Source organism: Ylistrum balloti, unplaced genomic scaffold, assembly GCF_031769215.1.
Source record: "Ylistrum balloti isolate Yb309-2 unplaced genomic scaffold, AGI_CSIRO_Ybal_v1 Utg370240, whole genome shotgun sequence".
NCBI lineage: Eukaryota > Metazoa > Mollusca > Bivalvia > Pectinida > Pectinidae > Ylistrum > Ylistrum balloti.
In genome coordinates this window covers 893,568-919,568 of record NW_026782195.1, presented here as the reverse complement: position 1 = coordinate 919,568, position 26,001 = coordinate 893,568, and the positions used below count along the sequence as shown (strand labels likewise).

At 36.1% G+C, this 26,001-nt stretch overlaps 2 protein-coding genes across 2 annotated transcripts; one reads left to right on the top strand and one right to left on the bottom strand.

Moving 5' to 3' along the window:
* Positions 1–4,414: 4,414 nt before the first annotated feature.
* On the bottom strand, positions 4,415–19,977 carry LOC132552211 (O(6)-methylguanine-induced apoptosis 2-like). Its single transcript, XM_060216360.1, has 9 exons — positions 19,890–19,977; positions 18,746–18,867; positions 18,272–18,370; positions 17,643–17,822; positions 17,297–17,411; positions 15,729–15,832; positions 12,265–12,329; positions 11,802–11,992; positions 4,415–4,846 (listed from the first exon to the last, which is right to left on the bottom strand). Exons 1-9 carry the CDS (start codon positions 19,975–19,977, stop codon positions 4,779–4,781), a joined length of 1,032 nt encoding a protein of 343 aa, XP_060072343.1. The 3' UTR covers positions 4,415–4,778.
* A 576-nt stretch (positions 19,978–20,553) lies between these two features.
* Positions 20,554–25,088, top strand: LOC132552195 (ribonucleoside-diphosphate reductase small chain-like). The gene is made up of 8 exons (XM_060216343.1): positions 20,554–20,707; positions 21,446–21,493; positions 22,556–22,582; positions 22,859–23,137; positions 23,248–23,381; positions 23,700–23,928; positions 24,046–24,264; positions 24,608–25,088. The coding sequence occupies exons 1-8, from the start codon at positions 20,624–20,626 to the stop codon at positions 24,764–24,766; spliced, it is 1,179 nt and encodes a 392-aa protein (XP_060072326.1). The 5' UTR covers positions 20,554–20,623; the 3' UTR covers positions 24,767–25,088.
* The last annotated feature ends 913 nt before the right edge of the window (positions 25,089–26,001 follow it).

Here is a 26,001-nt window from a genome sequence, read left to right as displayed (position 1 = left end):
CCATATGTTACAACTATTGCCAATAAGTGGGTAGATTGTGGGAGGAAACCGGAGTATCCGGGGGAAAAGCCAAGTTGAAGATCAGGTGACCCATAACCTTTCACAATGCCATTGTGAAAGGTCATTGCGCTACCACTGCGCCGCCTGACCATACGGTTCCAAGATCAATAACACACTTTATAGAAAATCTTTAGCCAGTTTAGTAAACGTCGCCAGAGAATCGACCCTTGTCAATTGGACAACGCCGGGCAACGGGAAGGATCATGACGTCATCGATAAGTTATACCACTTGTCCTTGCAAGTTTTATTAAAATTGATCTAATGACGGTAGAATTGAGGGCTATTACACAGAAACCTGTATTAAGTGACCTGGTTACTATGGTATCCAAACTTTCTGCTGAAAAAAACCTGTATGCACATCTATGCATGGTCTCTTCCATTCTTGTTTTGTTTCCTTGCAATAAGATATCCGAACAGTTTGGTTACTGCATATATCCACCCTCCTATAAGTGAACTGTCTTAATTAACATATTTTTTAAAAGTCAAAATCGACGAGACAAAGTCAAAATGCGAACAAATGAAAGATTTACACGACCTCGGAAAAATCACAAGAAGAATAAGGCTACGTGTTCCGAAAGAGAAAGCTTTTCCAGCTTCATTTACAACACCAGCCATGTAAAACTTGATAAATGTCAGTGATGTAAGTTATATCACGTTCTTAAATGAAAACAAGATTAACAGCAACAGGATCGCCAGGCATTGTCATTTATATTTATGATGTCACTTTTTTTTATATATTACAAACATACCTAATAGTTTTACAATACACTGACCAGACATTAAGGAAACATGATTTCTGTTTAGTTATCACGGGGAAATGAACCGGGGTCAAAATACCCTTTATCATGGGTTTTACTTCATCGCACTACACTCACTATTATTACGTTCAGCTGAGTGAAATTAATTCATTGTGACTTTAATCAGTTTAATTTCATAATTGGTGTAATTTATGGTGTTCTTTATGTGTTTTCGAACTTCTGGAATGAAGCAATTGTGAAACCAGGGCCATTTAAATTTGGTGATACAATAGACCTATCCCGTGCATCTGCGAATTCTGTTTTGCTACACCCTGTAAATACATGATGCTATCTCCCTGTATACGACTTACGTAATCTAACCAAAATTTTCAAACAAATTCTCAGAAATCAGGAACATCTGGTATTTAAATGCATAGGCCATCGGATACTTTTACTAGTAATTAATCAGCCGTTACTGCCTTGAAAATCACGAGATCATGCAACCAACGTTTTGTCAAAAAAGATTTTAGTCATGTCTTGTTCCACGCTAACAAATCAGTTATATTAAAAACATTCAACTTTGAACTGTGTGGAATTTGCTGTAGGTGTATCCGGTGTCCCAGACCTATTTTTTGTTATTTGCGTGTACGTATGATTGAATCAGGGCGAATATAAAAAAAAAAATGGTGAAAAAGTTAATTAGTAAGAAAAAAGAAAATAGTGAAATGATTTACTTTACCATAGCCATGATGGAGTGACCCCCCCCCCCACATTGTGTGTTTATAAGATTGAACCAGGGCGATAAGAAAAAAAAATGTTGAACAAAATTAATGAGAAAGAAAATAGTTTATGCTTCACTTTAACGTGACCATGGTGAAATGATCTCCCATGCCCCAACCAAAATTTCTCAACCGAAGTCATATTTTTTGTTATCTATATGATTCAATCAGGGTGATTAGAAAGAAATGGTGAATAACGATCAACTAGTAAGAAAATAGTGTCATGCTTCACTTTACCATGACCCAGCCCCACCCTTGTTATCTTTCTGTTTTATTGTATTCGGAGGAACTTCATTAATTAAAGTGATAAGGAATGAAGTGAACACCACGCTACACTGGGCCTGTAGCGAAGAAATCCCCAAACAATATGTTTCCCTACACTAAATTAATGTATTCCAGTGCATGGTGTTTGTAGTCACTGCATTTATTTCTGTATCTTGTTTTGGTTGTTTGGGTAAAAGGTGGAAGGGGCTCCAGGCCCATGGACGCACCCACGGTATCTGCCTACGCATGCGACAAACCTCCCCCGTGTGGTTTAGTGAGGAATACATACAGTGTACGCCGCCTCAAAATGACACTGACTGTTCACAGGGGCAATAAATCATGCTAAAAATATTAACGTCTGGTGTAGTTACACTTATCACAGGATATGAGCCAAAGCACTAGGGAGCAAACCCACAGTCTGTGAACAGGATATTGTGTCAAGCACCTGTGTCACAACATTACATTTAAAGATACTTCAGCTAAACTGATCTTACCAGGTCATTTTGAAAGGTTATAGTGGTAGACCACAAACACAACAGACTTTGATGAGGTGATGGTAGCAAGCATACACAACACTTAACCAATATTTTCAATAGGTTTTTATTTCAACTCATAAGATTTCTGCAATTTTTGACATATTCAGCAGTTCATTAATAGTGAATATCACAGTTTAATCAGGTTTTACTCACCAGACAGAATTATACATCACATTTACATGTAAAGACCCATATGATATATACCTCTCAAGGTCTCTGGTTAGTGGAGACCTAGATAATATATACCTCTCAGGGTCTCTGCTTAGCTGAGACCATATAACATATACCTCTCAGGGCCTGTGGTAAAGTGAGACCCATATGATATATACCTCTCAAGGTCTCTGGTTAGCTGAGACCTAGATAATATTTACCTCTCAGGGTCTCTGCTTAGCTGAGACCCATATAATATTTACCTCTCAGGGCCTCTGGTAAAGTGAGACCCATATGATATATACCTCTCAAGGTCTCTGGTTAGCTGAGACCTAGATAATATTTACCTCTCAGGGTCTCTGCTTAGCTGAGACCCATATAATATATACCTCTCAGGGTCTCTGGTTAGCTGAGACCCAGGTAATATATACCTTTCAGGGTCTCTGGTTTGTTGAGACCATATAATATATACCTCTCTCAGGGTCTCTGGTTTGTTGAGACCATATAATATATACCTCTCATGGCCTCCGCTGAGACCTTACACATATCTTGGGATCTCTAGTTACAGAGGTCTCTAATTGACATAGAAACAAAAAGAAAAATATATATAGGTAATAAGACAGGAAATAATAACTGTACATTTTTGTTTTACTGTAAACACTTTGGCAAACATCTTTAACAAAAAGTGCAACTCTAAGGCCGATTAAAAAGTCATGAAATAATACACTTGATTGATTTTCAATTATAAAAACTAAAACAGTTATTATATAAAGTCTTTAAATTAGTGACCATCATAGCAAACAAATGTAACTTCATAACAAGTTTTAAAAAAATCATTGACAACACAAATATATGAAGTTGGTACAAAAATTGTATTTTGTGAAATTTAATAAATAACCTCAATAAAAATACATTTATTAAATGGAAATTATATTTCAATCACTTAAGTGACAAAATAAAAAATTGTCATTTTTCATCCAGAATGTGACAAATTCAATCAGTGATCATTTATACTGCATGCATAATTTTATATAATAAAAATATTTCATAGAAATAAAATTCAGAAAAAATATGTAGATAAAATTTATATCAAACACCAATATTTTTTTATATAATATGTTTTCATAGAATTATTTACATAACCTCTCATCTAACTTGATGACATACCTAGTTTGAGAAATATTATATAATTAAACCCTCACTTTCAGTTCATACATCCATACACAAATACTGGGAGATTCCATTGTAACAATATAGGGTATAAGGTTTCTAGGAAAGGTTATGAAACATCCGTCATACAAGGTTATGAAACACCTGTCAAAACTAATTAGGTGTTAATTGTAGTAAAATAATTGTAATCATTCAAGTATATCCATACCAAAAAATCAAATCATACATACTTCTCATAAATATTTCATTCATTCAATTTCAAATCCAATACAGCATATTTGACGGGGAATGGGGACACCATCTGACCTGTGTGGGTCAGAGGTTATGTAAGGAGTGGCCTGAAGGGTACTCATCTGACCTTTCATATGTGTTAATACAGCTAGTTAAAGTGACTGTACTGGTTTACCTTAATCCTATTTCAAAGAGGTTTCTCAGGACCCATAGGGACATTATAATCACCATTGACAACAGTGCCAGATGACACATAGCTGACATAAGCCATTGAGTCACACTTATGTAAGGTGATTCTACCAAAATTATATCAGCAGAACAAACTGAAAAATTATGAAACCCAAAACTTGTTTTATGTAAGATATACAAAAGAAATTTGTATTCTGAATAATCTAACAATGTTTAAAAAGATATACAATGAGTATTTAACAACTGTAGTAGTGATTGCTGCATTCCTTTAACAAGCTGAACCAGAACATTTTCCACTAAAACTATAGATAAACAAAATGTATAATATTTTGCTAAACCTCTAGATCACACACGAACTTCATAAGACCTATTGATCTAGCTATTTGAAGAGTCTCATGGGACCTGCTGTCAACACCCTCCCTTATTTAATTACCATTTTGCCACCCTTTAGTGGACAACACCTCTCCAATAGCCTTTGTCCTATTGGGTCATGAGCAATAGCTGATACTCGGCCTCCCTACCATTAGTTAATTCAGCCAGTCTCTCTTCCATTACATGATTTAGTTATTCCACTCGCATCCATACTGTCAGAGACACAACTTGTCAGCACTGTAGCATCCATTCTCCCACGCACTGTTTCCACGGTAATGGCACCCAGCTCTCTAAATCCATTTCCCTGCTGCATTGTAGATGAAAGACTGTTTTCCAGTTCCAACAGGTCGATAGTGAGCTATAAAAACAATGTGGACAGTAACCCAAACATATCATTATCACATAATCTAACTCTGTCAATTTCCATTTAGATGTCAATCCTCCAGTGTAATCCTCTGTTGCTGAGGATTGCACAACAAAATCAAGTTAATAAAAGGAAACAAAAAAAAATTGGATCAGGGAAGAAAAATAAATGACAAAATGGAGAATCTATTTACATGTTATCTGACGGTCTGATAACTGTACAACGCCATCTACAGGGGACATAACAGTCTGATAACTGTACAACACCATCTACAGGGGACATAACAGTCTGCAACTGTACAACACCATCTACAGGGAACATGACAGTCTGATAACTGTACAACACCATCTACAGGGGACATAACAGTCTGATAACTGTATAACGCCATCTACAGGGGACATGACAGTCTGATAACTGTACAACACCATCTACAGGGAACATGACAGTCTGATAACTGTACAACACCATCTACAGGGGACATAACAGTCTGATAACTGTACAACACCATCTACAGGGGACATGAGAGTCTGATAATTGTACAACACCATCTACAGGGGACATGACAGTCTGATAACTGTACAACACCATCTACAGGGGACATGACAGTCTGATAACTGTACAACACCATCTACAGGGGACATGAGAGTCTGATAATTGTACAACACCATCTACAGGGAACATGACAGTCTGCAACTGTACAACACCATCTACAGGGGACATAACAGTCTGCAACTGTACAACACCATCTACAGGGGACATGACAGTCTGATAACTGTACAACACCATCTACAGGGGACATGACAGTCTGATAACTGTACAACACCATCTACAGGGGACATAACAGTCTGATAACTGTACAACACCATCTACAGGGGACATGACAGTCTGATAACTGTACAACACTATCTACAGGGGACATAACAGTCTGCAACTGTACAACACCATCTACAGGGGACATAACCGTCTGATAACTGTACAACACCATCTACAGGGGACATGACAGTCTGATAACTGTACAACACCATCTACAGGGAACATAACAGTCTGATAACTGTACACCACAATCTACAGGGAATCTGTATTACTGTACACCACAATCTACAGGGAATCTGTATTACTGTACACCACAATCTACAGGGAATCTGTATTACTGTACACCACAATCTACAGGGAATCTGTATTACTGTACACCACAATCTACAGGGAATCTGTATTACTGTACACCACAATCTACACGGAATCTGTATTACTGTACACCACAATCTACAGGGAATCTGTATTACTGTACACCACAATCTACAGGGAATCTGTATTAATGTACACCACAATCTACAGGGAATCTGTATTACTGTACACCACAATCTACACGGAATCTGATAGATTTCTGTACACCACAATCTACAGGGAATCTAATAGATTACTGTACACCACAATCTACAGGGAATCTGTATTACTGTACACCACAATCTACAGGGAATCTGTATTACTGTACACCACAATCTACAGGGAATCTGTATTACTGTACACCACAATCTACAGGGAATCTGATAGATTACTGTACACCACAATCTACAGGGAATCTGATAGATTACTGTACACCACAATCTACAGGGAATCTGATAGATTACTGTACACCACAATCTACAGGGAATCTAATAGATTACTGTACACCACAATCTACAGGGAATCTGTATTACTGTACACCACAATCTACAGGGAATCTGTATTAATGTACACCACAATCTACAGGGAATCTGTATTACTATACACCACAATCTACACGGAATCTGATAGATTACTGTACACCACAATCTACAGGGAATCTGTATTAATGTACACCACAATCTACAGGGAATCTGTATTACTGTACACCACAATCTACAGGGAATCTGTATTACTGTACACCACAATCTACAGGGAATCTGTATTAATGTACACCACAATCTACATGGAATCTGTATTACTGTACACCACAATCTACAGGGAATCTGATAGATTACTGTACACCACAATCTACAGGGAATCTGATAGACTACTGTACACCACAATCTACAGGGAATCTGTATTACTGTACACCACAATCTACAGGGAATCTGTATTACTGTACACCACAATCTACAGGGAATCTGTATTACTGTACACCACAATCTACAGGGAATCTAATAGATTACTGTACACCACAATCTACAGGGAATCTGTATTACTGTACACCACAATCTACAGGGAATCTGTATTACTGTACACCACAATCTACACGGAATCTGTATTACTGTACACCACAATCTACAGGGAATCTGTATTACTGTACACCACAATCTACAGGGAATCTGTATTACTGTACACCACAATCTACAGGGAATCTAATAGATTACTGTACACCACAATCTACAGGGAATCTGTATTACTGTACACCACAATCTACAGGGAATCTGTATTACTGTACACCACAATCTACAGGGAATCAGATAGATTACTGTACACCACAATCTACAGGGAATCTGTATTACTGTACACCACAATCTACAGGGAATCTGTATTACTGTACACCACAATCTACAGGGAATCTGTATTACTGTACACCACAATCTACAGGGAATCTAATAGATTACTGTACACCACAATCTACAGGGAATCTGTATTACTGTACACCACAATCTACAGGGAATCTGTATTACTGTACACCACAATCTACAGGGAATCTAATAGATTACTGTACACCACAATCTACAGGGAATCTGTATTACTGTACACCACAATCTACAGGGAATCTGTATTACTGTACACCACAATCTACAGGGAATCTGTATTACTGTACACCACAATCTACAGGGAATCTGTATTACTGTACACCACAATCTACAGGGAACCTGTATTACTGTACACCACAATCTACAGGGAATCTAATAGATTACTGTACACCACAATCTACAGGGAATCTGTATTACTGTACACCACAATCTACAGGGAATCTGTATTACTGTACACCACAATCTACAGGGAATCTGTATTACTGTACACCACAATCTACAGGGAATCTGTATTACTGTACACCACAATCTACAGGGAATCTGTATTACTGTACACCACAATCTACAGGGAATCTGATAGATTACTGTACACCACAATCTACAGGGAATCTGTATTACTGTACACCACAATCTACAGGGAATCTAATAGATTACTGTACACCACAATCTATAGGGAATCTGTATTACTGTACACCACAATCTACAGGGAATCTGTATTACTGTACACCACAATCTACAGGGAATCTAATAGATTACTGTACACCACAATCTACAGGGAATCTAATAGATTACTGTACACCACAATCTACAGGGAATCTGTATTACTGTACACCACAATCTACAGGGAATCTGTATTACTGTACACCACAATCTACAGGGAATCTAATAGATTACTGTACACCACAATCTATAGGGAATCTGTATTACTGTACACCACAATCTACAGGGAATCTGTATTACTGTACACCACAATCTACAGGGAATCTGATAGATTACTGTACACCACAATCTACAGGGAATCTAATAGATAACTGTACACCACAATCTACAGGGAATCTGATAGATTACTGTACACCACAATCTACAGGGAATCTAATAGATAACTGTACACCACAATCTACAGGGAATCTGATAGATTACTGTACACCACAATCTACACGGAATCTAATAGATAACTGTACACCACAATCTACAGGGAATCTGTATTACTGTACACCACTATCTACAGGGAATCTGTATTACTGTACACCACAATCTACAGGGAATCTGTATTACTGTACACCACAATCTACAGGGAATCTGTATTACTGTACACCACAATCTATAGGGAATCTGGTAGATTTCTGTACACCACAATCTACAGGGAATCTAATAGATTACTGTACACCACAATCTACAGGGAATCTGTATTACTGTACACCACAATCTAAAGGGAATCTGTATTACTGTACACCACTATCTACAGGGAATCTGTATTACTGTACACCACAATCTACAGGGAATCTGTATTACTGTACACCACAATCTACAGGGAATCTGTATTACTGTACACCACAATCTATAGGGAATCTGTATTACTGTACACCACAATCTACAGGGAATCTGTATTACTGTACACCACAATCTACAGGGAATCTGTATTACTGTACACCACAATCTACAGGGAATCTGTATTACTGTACACCACAATCTAAAGGGAATCTGTATTACTGTACACCACAATCTACAGGGAATCTGTATTACTGTACACCACAATCTAAAGGGAATCTGTATTACTGTACACCACAATCTATAGGGAATCTGTATTACTGTACACCACAATCTACAGGGAATCTGTATTACTGTACACCACAATCTACAGGGAATCTGATAGATTACTGTACACCACAATCTACAGGGAATCTGTATTAATGTACACCACAATCTACAGGGAATCTGTATTACTGTACACCACAATCTACAGGGAATCTGTATTACTGTACACCACAATCTACAGGGAACCTGTATTACTGTACACCACAATCTACAGGGAATCTGATAGATTACTGTACACCACAATCTACAGGGAATCTGATAGATTACTGTACACCACAATCTACAGGGAATCTGTATTACTGTACACCACAATCTACAGGGAATCTGATAGATTACTGTACACCACAATCTACAGGGAATCTAATAGATTACTGTACACCACAATCTACAGGGAATCTGTATTACTGTACACCACAATCTACAGGGAATCTGTATTACTGTACACCACAATCTACAGGGAATCTGATAGATTACTGTACACCACAATCTACACGGAATCTGATAGATTACTGTACACCACAATCTACAGGGAATCTGTATTACTGTACACCACAATCTACAGGGAATCTGGTAGATTTCTGTACACCACAATCTACAGGGAATCTAATAGATTACTGTACACCACAATCTACAGGGAATCTAATAGATTACTGTACACCACAATCTATAGGGAATCTGTATTACTGTACACCACAATCTATAGGGAATCTGTATTACTGTACACCACAATCTAAAGGGAATCTGTATTACTGTACACCACAATCTATAGGGAATCTGTATTACTGTACACCACAATCTACACGGAATCTGTATTACTGTACACCACAATCTAAAGGGAATCTGTATTACTGTACACCACAATCTACAGGGAATCTGTATTACTGTACACCACAATCTACAGGGAATCTGTATTACTGTACACTACAATCTACACGGAATCTGTATTACTGTACACCACAATCTAAAGGGAATCTGTATTACTGTACACCACAATCTATAGGGAATCTGTATTACTGTACACCACAATCTACACGGAATCTGTATTACTGTACACCACAATCTAAAGGGAATCTGTATTACTGTACACCACAATCTACAGGGAATCTGATAGATTACTGTACACCACAATCTACAGGGAATCTGTATTACTGTACACCACAATCTACAGGGAATCTGTATTACTGTACACTACAATCTACAGGGAATCGTATGTACTACTGTACAACCTGATATTCGATAATCAGATTGCTATCTCCCTACAAAGATATAGGTAGGGGCTGTAAAGTGTTTCCCTAAAAAGCTATAGATACGGAAATATGTCTCTATATAAAGCTGTGAAAAGGGACTGAAATGTGTCACTCTACATAGCTGAAGATAGGGACTGAAATGTGTCTCTCTACATAGCTGAAGATAGGGACTGAAATGTGTCTCTCTATAAAGCTGTGAAAAGGGACTGAAATGTGTCACTCTACATAGCTGGAGATAGGGACTGAAATGTGTCACTCTATAAAGCTGTGAAAAGGGACTGAAATGTGTCTCTCTATAAAGCTGTGAAAAGGGACTGAAATGTGTCACTCTACATAGCTGAAGATAGGGACTGAAATGTGTCTCTCTACATAGCTGAAGATAGGGACTGAAATGTGTCTCTCTATAAAGCTGTGAAAAGGGACTGAAATGTTTCTCTCTATAAAGCTGTGAAAAGGGACTGAAATGTTTCTCTCTATAAAGCTGTGAAAAGGGACTGAAATGTGTCACTTTACATAGCTGAAGATAGGGACTGAAATGTGTCTCTCTATAAAGCTGTGAAAAGGGACTGAAATGTGTCACTCTACATAGCTGAAGATAGGGACTGAAATGTGTCTCTCTACATAGCTGAAGATAGGGACTGAAATGTGTCTCTCTATAAAGCTGTGAAAAGGGACTGAAATGTTTCTCTCTATAAAGCTGTGAAAAGGGACTGAAATGTTTCTCTCTATAAAGCTGTGAAAAGGGACTGAAATGTGTCACTCTACATAGCTGAAGATAGGGACTGAAATGTGTCTCCTTATAAAGCTGTGTATACAGACTGAAATGTGTCTCTTACAAAGCTGTAGATATGAAGGAGGTGAGTGCAGACTCCCAATCTGTGTATTGATCAGAGAGTGACATTGATGATCTATTCCATAGTCAGACTGAGGGAACGTCAAGCTATTCTAAACTATGATGACCACAGCCGAGTCTGTATTACTTCCCTATTATTCTTCTGACTCGTCAAGTTTTGTAATAATTTATGGGTAAGGTTCACATCAATAAATTGCTATAACACACACATCAACAGTTAACCTTGAAAATGATATTGTTATACTTCAGAACTTAAATGACTGGACAAATATTGATTTGCTTGCTGTTGCCTGAACAACCTATGTGTTGTGCATGTATTCCTTAATCATTATACAATATGTAATGAAACACTAACCATGTTTGTATACATAAATTGAAAATGACCCCACCCCCTCCATCATGACATGCATGTATACTGAGTAATGATAATAGTGATGTGTCCCTGGACCAGGCTGTTCCATGTTATGTACTTGTAAACTGAGTAATGATAATAGTGATGTACCTACCTGGACCAGGCTGTTCCATGTGTTGGGCTGCTCCAGTCCACCTACTACATGTGGACACAAAGGCAGCACTGGACATGTAGTGTTTAGGGGGTCCCTCATAGTCCACCACCTCATAGCTCCCTGGGCCAGGCAGGGGAGGTGTGGAGGGCAGGGGCATAGCAGGCGCTGATATGCATAAATAATGCTTTCTCCTAAAATAGCAAAATGAAAGTAACCATAAACTTTTACATGTACAGTGTATATTGACAACTGAATTCTTTGTAAGTACAAAATTAATACAAGATACCACTGCCATGACTTATGGTTGTCTAAAAAATCTTTATTTTTCACCGAGAAATACTTGTAGATTTCCAAAATTATCATTCCATTGGCCACGAAAGGAGGTCAAGGCCACTTTTCTAAAAAACATTGATGATCCTTCACCTTGACAATATCATATCCTGAGGACATAGACCATACTTACGGAAACAACTGCTTTTTTGCAGGATCTACAGCCTCTCCTGGTTTGTAGGCACCAGGTCCAGGTACCTGTGTGATAACAATACACTTTCAGAGTGATGATTCAATCAATGTAATATATCTGATCATTAACTTTAATGTTGGTAGTAGGACTGATTCACTAAAACAACACAAACAACAGTAGGCCTAATTCTTTGATAAAAACTGCTAATCTGTCCTGTATAGCCCCCAAACTAGTCCTGTGTCTGTATATCTGGTTATGTATTCTGTCCTGTGTATCTGGTTACGTATTCTGTCCTGTATATCTGATTATGTATTCTTTCCTGTATATTTGCTCATGAATTATGCCCAGCGTATCTGGAATGGTAATATACTGTCAATTTTTAAATGTCCAAAACCTAGTAATGCCCCCAAAACACATGCTAATGCTACAGTAAACCCACATATCATTTTGTCAGGCTTAATCCATTTTATTAACCAAATTCCAGAAAAGCGACCAAAACCATATACAGCCCAAAATGCTGTATTCTGTCTTGTATCTAATCTGTTCTGTGTATCTTGTTATGTATTCTGTCCTGTGTATCTGGTTATGTCCTGTAGATCTGGTTATGTATTCTGTCCTGTGTATCTGGTTATGTATTCTGTCCTGTGTATCTGGCTATGCAGTCTGTCCTGTGTATCTGGCTATGTATTCTGTCCTGTGTATCTGGTTATGTATTCTGTCCTGTGTATCTGGTTATGTATTCTGTCCTGTAGATCTGGTTATGTATTCTGTCCTGTGTATCTGGTTATGTATTCTGTACTGTAGATCTGGTTATGTCCTGTAGATTTGGTTATGCAGTCAGTCCTGTGTATCTGGTTATGTATTCTGTACTGTAGATCTGGTTATGTATTCTTTCCTGTGTATCTTGTAATGTATTCTGTCCTGTAGATTTTGTTATATATTCTGTCCTGTGTATCTGGTTATGTATTCTGTCCTGTAGATCTGGTTATGTATTCTTTCCTGTGTATCTGGTTATGTATTCTGTACTGTAGATCTGGTTATGTATTCTTTCCTGTGTATCTGGTTATGTATTCTGTCCTGTGTATCTGGTTATGTATTCTGTCCTGTAGATCTGGTTATGTATTCTGTCCTGTGTATCTGGTTATGTATTCTGTCCTGTGTATCTGGTTATGTATTCTGTCCTGTGTATCTGGTTATGTATTCTGTCCTGTGTATCTGGTTATGTATTCTGTCCTGTGTATCTGGTTATGTATTCTGTCCTGTGTATCTGGTTATGTATTCTGTCCTGTGTATCTGGTTATGTATTCTGTCCTGTGTATCTGGTTATGTATTCTGTCCTGTGTATCTGGTTATGTATTCTGTCCTGTGTATCTGGTTATGTATTCTGTCCTGTGTTATGTATTCTGTCCTGTAGATCTGGTTATGCAGTCAGTCCTGTGTATCTGGCTATGTATTCTGTCCTGTAGATCTGGTTATGCATTCTGTCCTGTGTATCTGGTTATGCAGTCTGTCCTGTAGATCTGGTTATGTATTCTGTCCTGTGTATCTGGTTATGTATTCTGTCCTGTGTATCTGGTTATGTATTCTGTCCTGTGTATCTGGTTATGTATTCTGTCCTGTAGATCTGGTTATGTATTCTGTCCTGTGTATCTGGTTATGTATTCTGTCCTGTAGATCTGGTTATGTATTCTGTCCTGTGTATCTGGTTATGTATTCTGTCCTGTGTATCTGGTTATGTATTCTGTCCTGTAGATCTGGTTATGTATTCTGTCCTGTGTATCTGGTTATGTATTCTGTCCGTCCTGTAGATCTGGTTATGTAGTCTGTCCTGTCCTGTGTCCTGTGTATCTGTCTGTGCATGTATTGTCTGTCCTGTGTATCTGGTTATGTATTCTGTCCTGTGTATCTGGTTATGTATTCTGTCCTGTGTATCTGGTTATGTATTGTCTGTCCTGTGTATCTGGTGTATATGTATTCTGTCCTGTGTATCTGGTTATGTATTCTGTCCTGTAGATCTGGTTATGTATTCTGTCCTGTGTATCTGGTTATGTATTCTGTCCTGTGTATCTGGTTATGTATTCTGTCCTGTGTATCTGGTTATGTAGTCTGTCCTGTAGATCTGGTTATGTATTCTGTCCTGTGTATCTGGTTATGTATTCTGTCCTGTGTATCTGGTTATGTATTCTGTCCTGTAGATCTGGATATGAAGTCTGTCCTGTAGATCTGGATATGTAGTCTGTCCTGTGTATCTGGTTATGCAGTCCTGTGTATCTGGTTATGTATCTGTTATGTATTCTGTCCTGTGTATCTGGTTATGTATTCTGTCCTGTGTATCTGGTTATGTATTCTGTCCTGTGTATCTGGTTATGTATTCTGTACTGTGTATCTGGTTATGTATTCTGTCCTGTGTATCTGGTTATGTATTCTGTCCTGTGTATCTGGTTATGTATTCTGTCCTGTAGATCTGGTTATGCATTCTGTCCTGTGTATCTGGTTATGCATTCTGTCCTGTAGATCTGGTTATGAAGTCTGTCCTGTAGATCTGGTTATGTATTCTGTCCTGTGTATCTGGTTATGTATTCTGTCCTGTGTATCTGGTTATGCAGTCTGTCCTGTAGGTCTTATTATGTATTCTGTCCTGTGTATCTGGCTATGTATTCTGTCCTGTGTATCTGGTTATGTATTCTGTCCTGTGTATCTGGTTATGTATTCTGTCCTGTGTATCTGGCTATGCAGTCTGTCCTGTAGATCTGGTTATGTAGTCTGTCCTGTAGATCTGGTTATGTATTCTGTCCTGTGTATCTGGTTATGTATTCTGTCCTGTGTATCTGGTTATGTATTCTGTCCTGTGTATCTGGTTATGTATTCTGTCCTGTGTATCTGGTTATGTATTCTGTCCTGTGTATCTGGTTATGTATTCTGTCCTGTGTATCTGGTTATGTATTCTGTCCTGTGTATCTGGCTATGCAGTCTGTCCTGTAGATCTGGTTATGTATTCTGTCCTGTGTATCTGGTTATGTATTCTGTCCTGTGTATCTGGTTATGCATTCTGTCCTGTGTATCTGGTTATGCAGTCTGTCCTGTAGGTCTTATTATGTATTCTGTCCTGTGTATCTGGTTATGTATTCTGTCCTGTGTATCTGGTTATGTATTCTGTCCTGTAGATCTGGTTATGTAGTCTGTCCTGTGTATCTGGTTATGCAGTCTGTCCTGTAGATCTGGTTATGTAGTCTGTCCTGTAGATCTGGTTATGCATTCTGTCCTGTGTATCTGGTTATGCAGTCTGTCCTGTAGGTCTTGTTATGTATTCTGTCCTGTGTATCTGGTTATGTATTCTGTCCTGTAGATCTGGTTATGTATTCTGTCCTGTGTATCTGGTTATGTATTCTGTCCTGTGTATCTGGCTATGCAGTCTGTCCTGTAGATCTGGTTATGTAGTCTGTCTTGTATTTGCGTTTATTTACCGGAGCTGGGTCTGCATGCATTTGTCGCTTAGACTTTGACTTGAAACTAGAGAGAGGAATTTTAGCACTGTCATGGAGGAGATCATCTTTAACATCATAATGACCTGTAAAAAAATGAATAAGACATAAATAAATTTGAACAGACATTTTTATTTGATATCATAGTTTTTCTATCAAATAAAGCTATTAAATTTCAACTTTGTATTATTTACTCCTTGGTTCAAATCTTTATATTTGAGACTTTTTTAACAAGATTTTATTTTTTTGTTTGTTTATACAAACATACACAATAATGTACATGTTCATTTTACATCATTATGTTTCATTCATAAATATAAATGTTTTGGGCCTAGGTGGGAATATTACAAACTTGAATCAGGGTTTCTAGTGAAGTCAATACAGTATTTTACTTACATGGAACATCATCAGGGATATTTATAAACTGAAGAAAGATTTTTTAAAATGTTAACTTATCAACCTGAAGCAGGATTTCTGGTCAGGTCAGGAAACTAACCTAAACAATATATATAACCCTGACAGGATCATACAAAACTGAAGTTAGGCATCTAGTCTTGACAAGAAACTTACTAACCTGGAACAGATTTTTCCTGAACAGAATCTTACAAACTTGATGCAGCATTCCCTTGACAAGAATCTTACTAACCTGGAGCAGGGTTTCACTGACAAGAATCTTACTAACCTGGAGAAGATGTTTCTAGCCCCGACAAGAATCTTACTAACCTGGAACAGTGTTTCTAGCCCTAACAAGAATCTTACTAACCTGGAACAGTGTTTCTAGCCCTGACAAGAACCTTACTAACCTGGAACAGGCTTTCACTGACAAGAATCTTACTAACCTAGAACAGTGTTTCTAGCCCTGACAAGAATCTTACTAACCTGGAACAGGCTTTCACTGACAAGAATCTTATTAACCTGGAGCAGAGTTACTAGCCCTGATAAGAATCTAACTAACCTGGAGCAGGGTTTCACTGACAAGAATCTTACTAACCTGGAGCAGTGTTTTCAACCCTGACAAGAATCTTACTAACCTGGAACAGGGTTTCTAGCCCTGACAAGAATCTTACTAACCTGGAGCAGTGTTTCTAGCCCTGATAAGAATTTTACTAACCTGGAGCAGGGTTTCTAGCCCTGATAAGAATTTTACTAACCTGGAGCAGGGTTTCTAGCCCTGATAAGAATATTACTAACCTGGAGCAAGGTTTCTAGCCCCAACAAAAATATTACTAACCTGGAGCAAGGTTTCTAGCCCGAAAAGAATCTTACTAACCTAGAGCAGGGTTTCTAGCCCTGACAAGAATTTTACTAACCTGGAGCAGGGTTTCTAGCCCTGACAAGAATTTTACTAACCTGGAGCAAGGTTTCTAGCCCTGATAAGAATTTTACTAACCTGGAGCAGGGTTTCTAGCCCTGACAAGAATTTTACTAACCTGGAGCAGGGTTTCTAGCCCTGACAAGAATTTTACTAACCTGGAGCAAGGTTTCTAGCCCTGATAAGAATATTACTAACCTGGAGCAGTGCTTCTAGCTCCAACAAAAATCTTACTAACCTGGAGCTGGGTTTCTGGCTAAGTCATCAAGTTTTATCACTTCTCTTTTGGTTTGAGATTTGAATCCTGCATTAGCTGTCACATTGTTTGCCTTTCCATATTTAACTTTCAATATCTGAAAAATTTAAGATTAAAAATCCTGTTACAGTAATTAAAACTAAGACCATTTTAAACTGAAGTTCAAAGGGAATCAAATCAAATAAAAAAGTCTGTTCTGGATTTTTAAAACAATTTTTTTTTCACTAAGAGGAAAAATACCATATAGGTAACCAGACAAGAACAATTACAAAATACTTATCATAGTGGTCTTTTAATATCAAACATTTTTCTTCAGACAATGGCTTACATCATACTGATTAGGTGCTGGCCGAGCCTCTGTTTTGCTGGATGGCTGAGCTATAGGTTTGTGGAATGCACTGGTACATGTAGCCTGGTTGTAATCTCGCTGAGTACGTAGCATGCTTGGCAGACCATAGATACCTGGGCCTGGAGCACTGGTCAGCTGGTACTTCAGACCTTTCTTGGACTAAAGATTCAGTAGAAATCAGTACAATGCATAAATATTAAAAAAATTAGTGATATAAATAAAAATTCCATTAAATCAGTGGAGTGTACTTGATTATCAGACTCCTGATAATGTTGAAATCTACCATGATTCTTTAGACGTTTTGACATTTTTAAAATATACAATATTGCAAATTAATTTGTATAGAAAGATAAAAAATCTTTTTTTATTGGTTCAAACTGTCAATTTATTCCATTTACATTGAAAAACAAAAATGTCGTGAAATACACTGAGTATAGTTATAACAGTGGAAATGTAAATGTACATAATCAGATTTCCAGAGTGACTCACAAGTTACAACGGTTTTAAAAATAATAGAGAAAGGAATCATTGTTAGCCAATCAACTACTGTTTTGTTGCAACATAAATGGAAAGACTGAAGGTGTTTTTAGTCTTGCAAGCCTTATTACCTTTGAAGCAAAACTTCCAGTTCCTTTTTTGGAATATGAAACTGACTCATTGTCCATTTTTGAATGTCCAACATAACCACCTGGGCCTGGTGCATCCGTCTGAAATATAGATCATCCAATTTTCACCAATACCATCTTCCTGTAATTATCAGCAGGTTTTAGTTAAGGCCTGGCAAATTCAATTTTTATTTACACTTTGAATAAAGGAGAAGAATTTTTAGAAATCTACATGTGATGATTATCAATAATATGACATACATATACTACAAGTCACTGAACAAATGTCATCAATATAGTATTTTGAACGAATAAAAATATTATCAAATAAATCATTATATCAAAATTAAATGTTCATGAGTAAATAAAATTTGTTTCTATTAAAAGTGTTGAAGAGACCAATTAGTGTATATAAGAGTAGATGTTTCATTGGAGTTTGGAAACATGGAAATATTTTCAATAAATCATGGTACATACAATAAATGCATCATATTTGAATCTTTTGGCTTTGGAAAGAAATCCTCGTTTATCAGCATTGTCAGTTACAATAGTCTGGTATTTGCTTGGAATTGATGCTGTAGCTGCCACAATACCATGCCCTGAAAAAATTAAAAAAAAAAAAAAAAAAAAAAGTTTTCAAAATCTTCATACAAAAAAATTCTGGCATCATATTTTAACAGGTAATGAAATCAAAAGTGATTATATGAAATTCAGACATCAAATTTCTAGAGTTCTTTATCAGAGTATAATCCTACATCTAAGGCTAAGTACAGTGATATATTTGATACCATTGCCAATTGTTGTTTTAAGTGGCCTGAATTATTTTAATTACATTATGTAGATCAAATAAAGCACAATATCTACATATCATGTGTGAAGGATTTACATCGAATATCAAATGATAAATGAATTCAAAGTTGTGGGACTTCTTAATGATTGTTGAATTAATTGGTAATTTTGGTGGTAGTTTTGGCTTTGAACTGACATGACCTAAAAAGTTACAATTGTGGAGCACAGTGTAAAAATACATCTAAGTGATCGATGCTGTGATGTAAAATGGCCATTCACAATTGAATACATCTAAAATACCTGGTGCTTATGAGATAATTTTAAAGGTACTGGAAAGTTCTGGCTTTATCCTACATTGAAACCATCGGAATAGTCATTTCAACTTTTGAATATTTTGGTATAAAGACTTCAGTTTGGTAACGTTTGTATCCAACATTTCTTTTCTGCTGTTTCTGTGTAACAAATTTGTTCATTTCCTTTCTTTTTAATAAATAACAGTTGCTGAGGAGAGCATTTATGGACTAGCATCATTTAGGGCCTACAATATGCTCTTTGCAAAAAGATTCGTGTGGTGCAGTTCGTGGAATGTTTCAGTTTATGACAATTATAGGATACCGTTCAGTGCCGAAACGAAAAGAATATTGATTCTTAATAAGCAACACATATGACGAATTAAAAAAAAAACACTCTAAATGTATAAATAAGAATCGGTCATCTTCGATGTTCACGGATGTTAGTCGTCAAAAACTACCAGGCTATCGAATCGAAACGGTGAAAATGCTTAAATTCACTATTACTATTCCAACCCATCGACAACAGCAATAAGTCATACCCTTATGTAAATGTCCTGACGGGTTTCTACTATGTATCCTCTTCACATAATCATCATCAACCACGCGGATGCTGTCAGCGGCAGCCATTTCTAAACTATAACATTGTTTACATTATACAGGAAATACATCCACCGAAGTAGTGCCTTGTTTTTTAAGACAATCCATGCACTGGATGTGATTTTTTCATTGCAATTGAGATTTATTATTTGATTTATAAATAATTTGATTCAAGAATTCACTGAAAGGAATTAGTAAAGACAAAAACATTTTCAGCGCGTAATAATATACTTGAAATATAATTCACATGGGTTGCTATGCTATTGAAAGTAGAATCATCCAAAAGCATGGAGTATCGTTGAAATGAATAAATTTGATATTTCACAATTACTTGTCATTGCGAGTATGATTCAAGATTAGCAATTTCCGTCTCTTTCATCGTATGAATAGTTTCAGTAAACAATATAACACAAGTCTAGTAAAAGCTTGTTGTCAAACAATATCAGTCAATCATAAGCTACGACACCTATGGGTGATTCCATTCTGTCCAATCGTCGTTCTTCTCGTCACTGATTGGTTTGTTGACAAACGAGCGCGATAATATGAAGCAGTTTCCCGTAAAAATTATTATTAGCTCGTGAACTGGCAGACCGGTGCAGTCGTATTTTATTTTCATTGAATTTTACAAAATTTCTTGCACAATATTTTTAGTAACTCGTTAATATAATTTTAAAACATGTTGTCTGCAAACTCTCCCAGAACTACACAAGTGTCAACTGCTGCTCTCATGAAGAAGATGCAAATTAACGACGAAAACAAAGTGAGTATCTGAATTTGTTTTCCTCTCAGAAAATGGCGCGTTGGCGTCCAAAAAGTTATGTAAACTGGAAATATATTTTCTTCAAATTAATTTCACCATGTTGGACTTGTTTATTGTAATGTGTCTTATAATCAAGAAAGTGGTTAACTTTGCAATGTCTTTTTTGCACCCAAAACAAGACGTGGCCTCCCGCCAAAAGTTGTGTAACACTATCTGCCTCGTTGAACGTTGTGAAAAACCGTTTTGTAACGACCCTGTTTTCTCATTTAGTTTTCAAAGAACAAAAGCATTATAAAGAAGTGGCGGATAGTAACCGGATATATCTGTTTTAAAAAGCAGTAAAAAACATATACAAATCGATATTCAAGACATTTTGAGTGCTTATGCAACGTAACTTTGTATCCCTTGTGCTGAAACAAACGATATCTCTTGTCAGAAAACAATCTTTTCTTAAAAGTCTTAAACATGGAAAGAAAACTATGAGCGAATTTTATTCGTTATGAAAAGAACTTGGAGTGAATTATCATATTTAAGTTGTTTACCATAAATATGATAATTCACTTTGTTTGGTAGCTGGCGGGAATGTGGTTTAGTGGTTACACAACGCAATATTCACTACCATAGTTATTTTGTCATTGTTTGCTGCATTCTATTCAGTATTTTAAGATCTTAAGAGAAAATATTACATTTAGAAACTTGCAATCTTTGGTTTGTTGTAAAAGTGTTTTTTTCTTTCAGGCACCAGAAGGTCTCAAGCCTAAAGTTTTAGGAGACCATCAAAAACAGGTAATACTGAAATAACTAATAATTTGGGAATATTTTTATCAGTTATGAACACATTTTTCTTTTGGAGGGAATCTAAATTTGATATTTATTTTTTTTTTTCATTTTTTGAAACTTTATGAAAAAAAAATCTTGGAACTGCTATCCTAGCATTAGCAAAAACTTGAACGGACAGGCCAGGCATATCTTGATTTATTTCTATCATATTATAAATAACTCTCAAGTAAGTGTCACTAGTTACTTAAGTGGCCTTGTATTGTTATCTAAAATATTATTTTAGTACTGTAAAAATTGATTTAAGATACAAGAAAGAGTTGTTTTTGAACAATAAAGCATTAGCTCTGTAGGGCAATTCTTAGAATTATAAATAACCAAACAATTATATTTACGCCAAATAAATTATCACAGTATATATCATTGGTAATTAGATATACATATATGCCAAATGGGAAAGTGTAAAATTTGACCCATTCATGCTAATATAGCATAATCTAAAACAAGGAACAGTTCAGAGATAAGTTAGAGACTGGCTGATTATAATGTTATGAAGAACTAAAAGATAAATGCAGTATACATGTTAATAAGAATGAAAAAACTTTCTTAAACTAAAATTTACAAATGGGCAAAACAAGTAATGTGATGTACTGAGGTCAAAGGTCATTCATAATTTATGGAAAAAACTTGTCCTTAAGACGTCTAACATGTAAGTATGAACATGCATTTCCTTAAGTAATTATGTAGGGCTAGTAAAAATGATTTTCTATAAACCTAACTTGCCGAATTTATCAACATTTGACCGAGGGAGATCACCTCACCTTATTAAACTGTTAGGTATGCTTACAGGTACTTGTGCAAGGGATACTATTGTTTTGATGTCAAAATTGTAGACTTAAAAAACAAATTGCAAGTCCTGTTTCCTGTTGATTTTGAGGGAGGGATGTTTTGCAAAATACTAAACTTTTTTTTTTGCAGCAAAAGTGAATTTTTTACTTTTGTAATCTTGTCCTTTTCATTGTATAGCTATGACTGATGAATGTTAAATTTGGAGTTTTCTTTTCTTTTCAGAACATCATAACAAAGCCAGTTAGTGAGGTGAGACGTTATATACTATTATGTTGATATTACAAATTGTAAAATAACAAAGCAACATGAATATATCAACATTGCTTCACTGTGAATCTGAGGTTTAAAATTCATAATGTATATATATATGTGTATTTACCAATTTAGAATCGTCTTGATTTACTGATGTCATCAACATCACCTAATTCATATTTTTTATAGAGCAAATAATAAAATTGCATATGCTGTAGACTCTAACCATGAAGTCCTATCACAAGTTTTTAATTCAAAATTTCATTATTGCAGCCAATCAAACAAATGGTCAAACCAGCACCGAGGAGAAAGGTCCTTAAAGAAGAACCACTGTTAAAGGAGAACCCTCGTCGCTTTGTAGTGTTTCCTATTGAGTACCATGACATATGGAAGATGTACAAAAAGGCAGAAGCTTCCTTCTGGACTGCAGAAGAAGTTGATCTGTCCAAAGACATGCACCACTGGGAAAACCTTAAGGATGACGAGAAGCACTTCATTTCCCATGTCCTGGCATTTTTCGCTGCTAGTGATGGAATTGTCAATGAGAACTTGGTGAGTATGGAATTTCAAGTCGTTACATTGCTTTTAGTGCATTGATGAAAGTCATGTCATTTGGTTACGAGACCAATAACAGTTTTTAATAACTGAAAATTTATTTTTAGGTTGAGAGATTCAGCAAGGAAGTCCAAGCCACAGAAGCAAGATGTTTCTATGGTTTCCAAGTAGCCATGGAAAACATTCACTCAGAAATGTACAGTCTTCTAATTGACACCTATATCAAAGACCCTGTTCAAAGGTAAGATATCTTGTAAAATGAACAAAGGTATAAAAAAATAACTTATAAGCAGATTCTATTATATATACCATCATTTGTAGCATAGAAGTTGGATAATGCTATAAAGATCAAAGAAAGGATTTTTCAACATACATATATCAAAGTAATTTGTCCCCATCTCTAGTCAAATAAATTATCTTGTGCAGTAATTCAAGTTTCAAGAAGTCTAAAAAGGTCAAAATCAGAATTAAATTGAAATAATTTTAATTTCACATAAATATCTGCTAAGATAATTATTTAGTAGAAACCTGTCTAAAAATCTCTTCATATACTCCACAGGGATTTCCTTTTTAATGCCATCGAGACAATGCCATGTGTGAAAAAGAAGGCTGACTGGGCCTTGCGATGGATCGGGGATCAGGATTCAGATTATTCAGAACGTGTTGTAGCATTTGCTGCTGTAGAGGGTATCTTTTTCTCTGGTAGCTTTGCTGCCATATTCTGGCTCAAGAAGAGAGGAATCATGCCTGGTCTAACTTTCAGCAATGAGTTGATCAGTAGGGATGAGGTAAGGATAACGTTTGCCATACTTGTATTTCTTGCTAAAAATTTGATAAATTTCTGGATTTTCTTATTTCTGATCCATTTATCTAAAATATAACCAACTGTTTTTGTACTATTACAGGGTCTACACTGTGACTTTGCCTGTCTCATGTTCAACCATCTTGCAAATAAACCAACACAAGAAAGAGTGCAGGAAATCATTGATGATGCTGTAAAGATCGAGCAGGAATTCCTTACAGATGCTCTTCCAGTCAACTTGATTGGCATGAACTGTGTGTTGATGAGGCAATACATCGAGTTTGTGGCTGACCGACTACTGGTGGAGTTAAAATGTGATAAGGTAAGATGTGAAACATTGTACTGACATTCGGTTTTAAACCCTTGAGAGTAGGGTAGTTTTTTTCTTCTCTTGACAGGCTTTTAATGTAGTTTCACAAGATATATATCATGGAGATTCATAAATGGAAGTGCTCCTGCTTAAATCTATGGTTCTTTCTGAGTTACTTTTGATGTACTTTACAGGACACTGTTTTTTCTATATCACATCTTATGAATACCAGTTACCAACTTTTGACCAAAACTGATGTGTTTTCTGGTGATAAAAAAATGAGATGTCTTCGCTTTAATGCAAGTTTTTTTTAACTTAAACCTTGAAATAATTTAAAACAAATTTTTTTTTACAGTTGTACAATGTTGAAAACCCATTTGACTTTATGGAGCAAATCTCATTGGAAGGAAAAACCAATTTCTTTGAGAAGAGAGTTGGAGAATATCAGAAGATGGGAGTAATGAGTGGTGGTTCATCAGGTAGTCACTCGTTCTCACTTGATGAAGACTTTTAAATTAGTTGTGATGCGACATTCTCTTGTGATCTCTAGCTCAAGCTATATACTGCCCAGAACTGTGCAATTAACGGCCATATTGTATAGATGTTTTATCTGAAGTTGTCATAATGTATGTTTGTATTGGAATCATTTTAGGTGCATCTGTGTGAATGAATTTTAAGAGATTTTAAGTTTTTATGTAATTTTAAGGTTTGTAAGTGAAGATAAATCCTTGTGTTAGTTTTATGATGGTGAATGTTTTATGCGTCATGATCATTTTAGTAACGTCCTCTTTATTTTTATATTTATGATCTAAATGTATTAAATGATTATACTAGTACAGTTTTGTTTGGTATTTTCTCTGTAACACTTAAGAACATGTTTCACTAGATTATAAAGGGGAAAACAATGGGTAGAGGTTCAGTGATTATCAAGTACTACATGGAAATCTGGATACTGAAATTAGTTATCAGTTTTGCCAAAAATTTAGAGACTTAAAAAATTGTACGGAAAGTGTTTGTTACAAAATTGTACTCTTGGGACAAGTTTTTACTCTAAATCTAGACTGTCAATTCCAAAGTGCCTGTGACAAACAAAATGACTTAAATATTATTAAATTAAAATAGTGCTTTAATTTGAAGAACATAAAATTTTGTAATTCTAAGATTTTGACAAGGTCTCTACAAACTATCTTTCTTATGGAAACTATTGAAGATTTGGAATTAATAACCTTAACTAGTCAGACAGGCAGGTATTTAAAGAATTGTTTGCTAAATATTCTATTTTCATTGATTCTGAGTTGCTGACAGATTTTAACACTAATAACACTTCATACTCTCCCTCTTAATGTTGGAGCAGAAAAAATGACATCTGTAAATGAAAATGAGATGTGTTTATGAAGCATGGATGAAACAAAAGTTTGAGGTGGGACATTAAAACTAATGAGTAAGACATGCTTACTGCATGCACACGTTAATGAACATATTTATTATGGTAGCGACTCTTCTTTCAAATGATCAAAAAATTTGGTACCACAAGAAAGGTTTTGTCATGAGGAACACGTGCCAGACATGAAAGTCTTGCCTCTCGCGGTGTAATAGTTATGGCAAGTGTAGGTCCAATGTAACATGGTCAAAAATTTTCCTATCACTAGAATGGTCTTGTCTTGAATGCATGCCAAGTATGAAAGCTCCACCTCTTGCAGTCATAGCTATGGGCAAGGTGAAAGATGATACCAGACAGCATGAAAAAAC

Coding starts and splice junctions, on each gene's coding strand:
- LOC132552211 (XM_060216360.1), bottom strand. CDS start 19,977: ATGGCTGCCGCTGACAGCATCCGCGTGGTTGATGATGATTATGTGAAG. Junction 18,868..19,889: donor GTCAGGACATTTACATAAGG/GTATGACTTATT, acceptor TAATTTTTTCAG/GGCATGGTATTGTGGCAGCT. Junction 12,330..15,728: donor TGCATGCAGACCCAGCTCCG/GTAAATAAACGC, acceptor GTTATCACACAG/GTACCTGGACCTGGTGCCTA.
- LOC132552195 (XM_060216343.1), top strand. CDS start 20,624: ATGTTGTCTGCAAACTCTCCCAGAACTACACAAGTGTCAACTGCTGCT. Junction 23,138..23,247: donor GAATTGTCAATGAGAACTTG/GTGAGTATGGAA, acceptor ATTTATTTTTAG/GTTGAGAGATTCAGCAAGGA. Junction 23,382..23,699: donor ATCAAAGACCCTGTTCAAAG/GTAAGATATCTT, acceptor TATACTCCACAG/GGATTTCCTTTTTAATGCCA.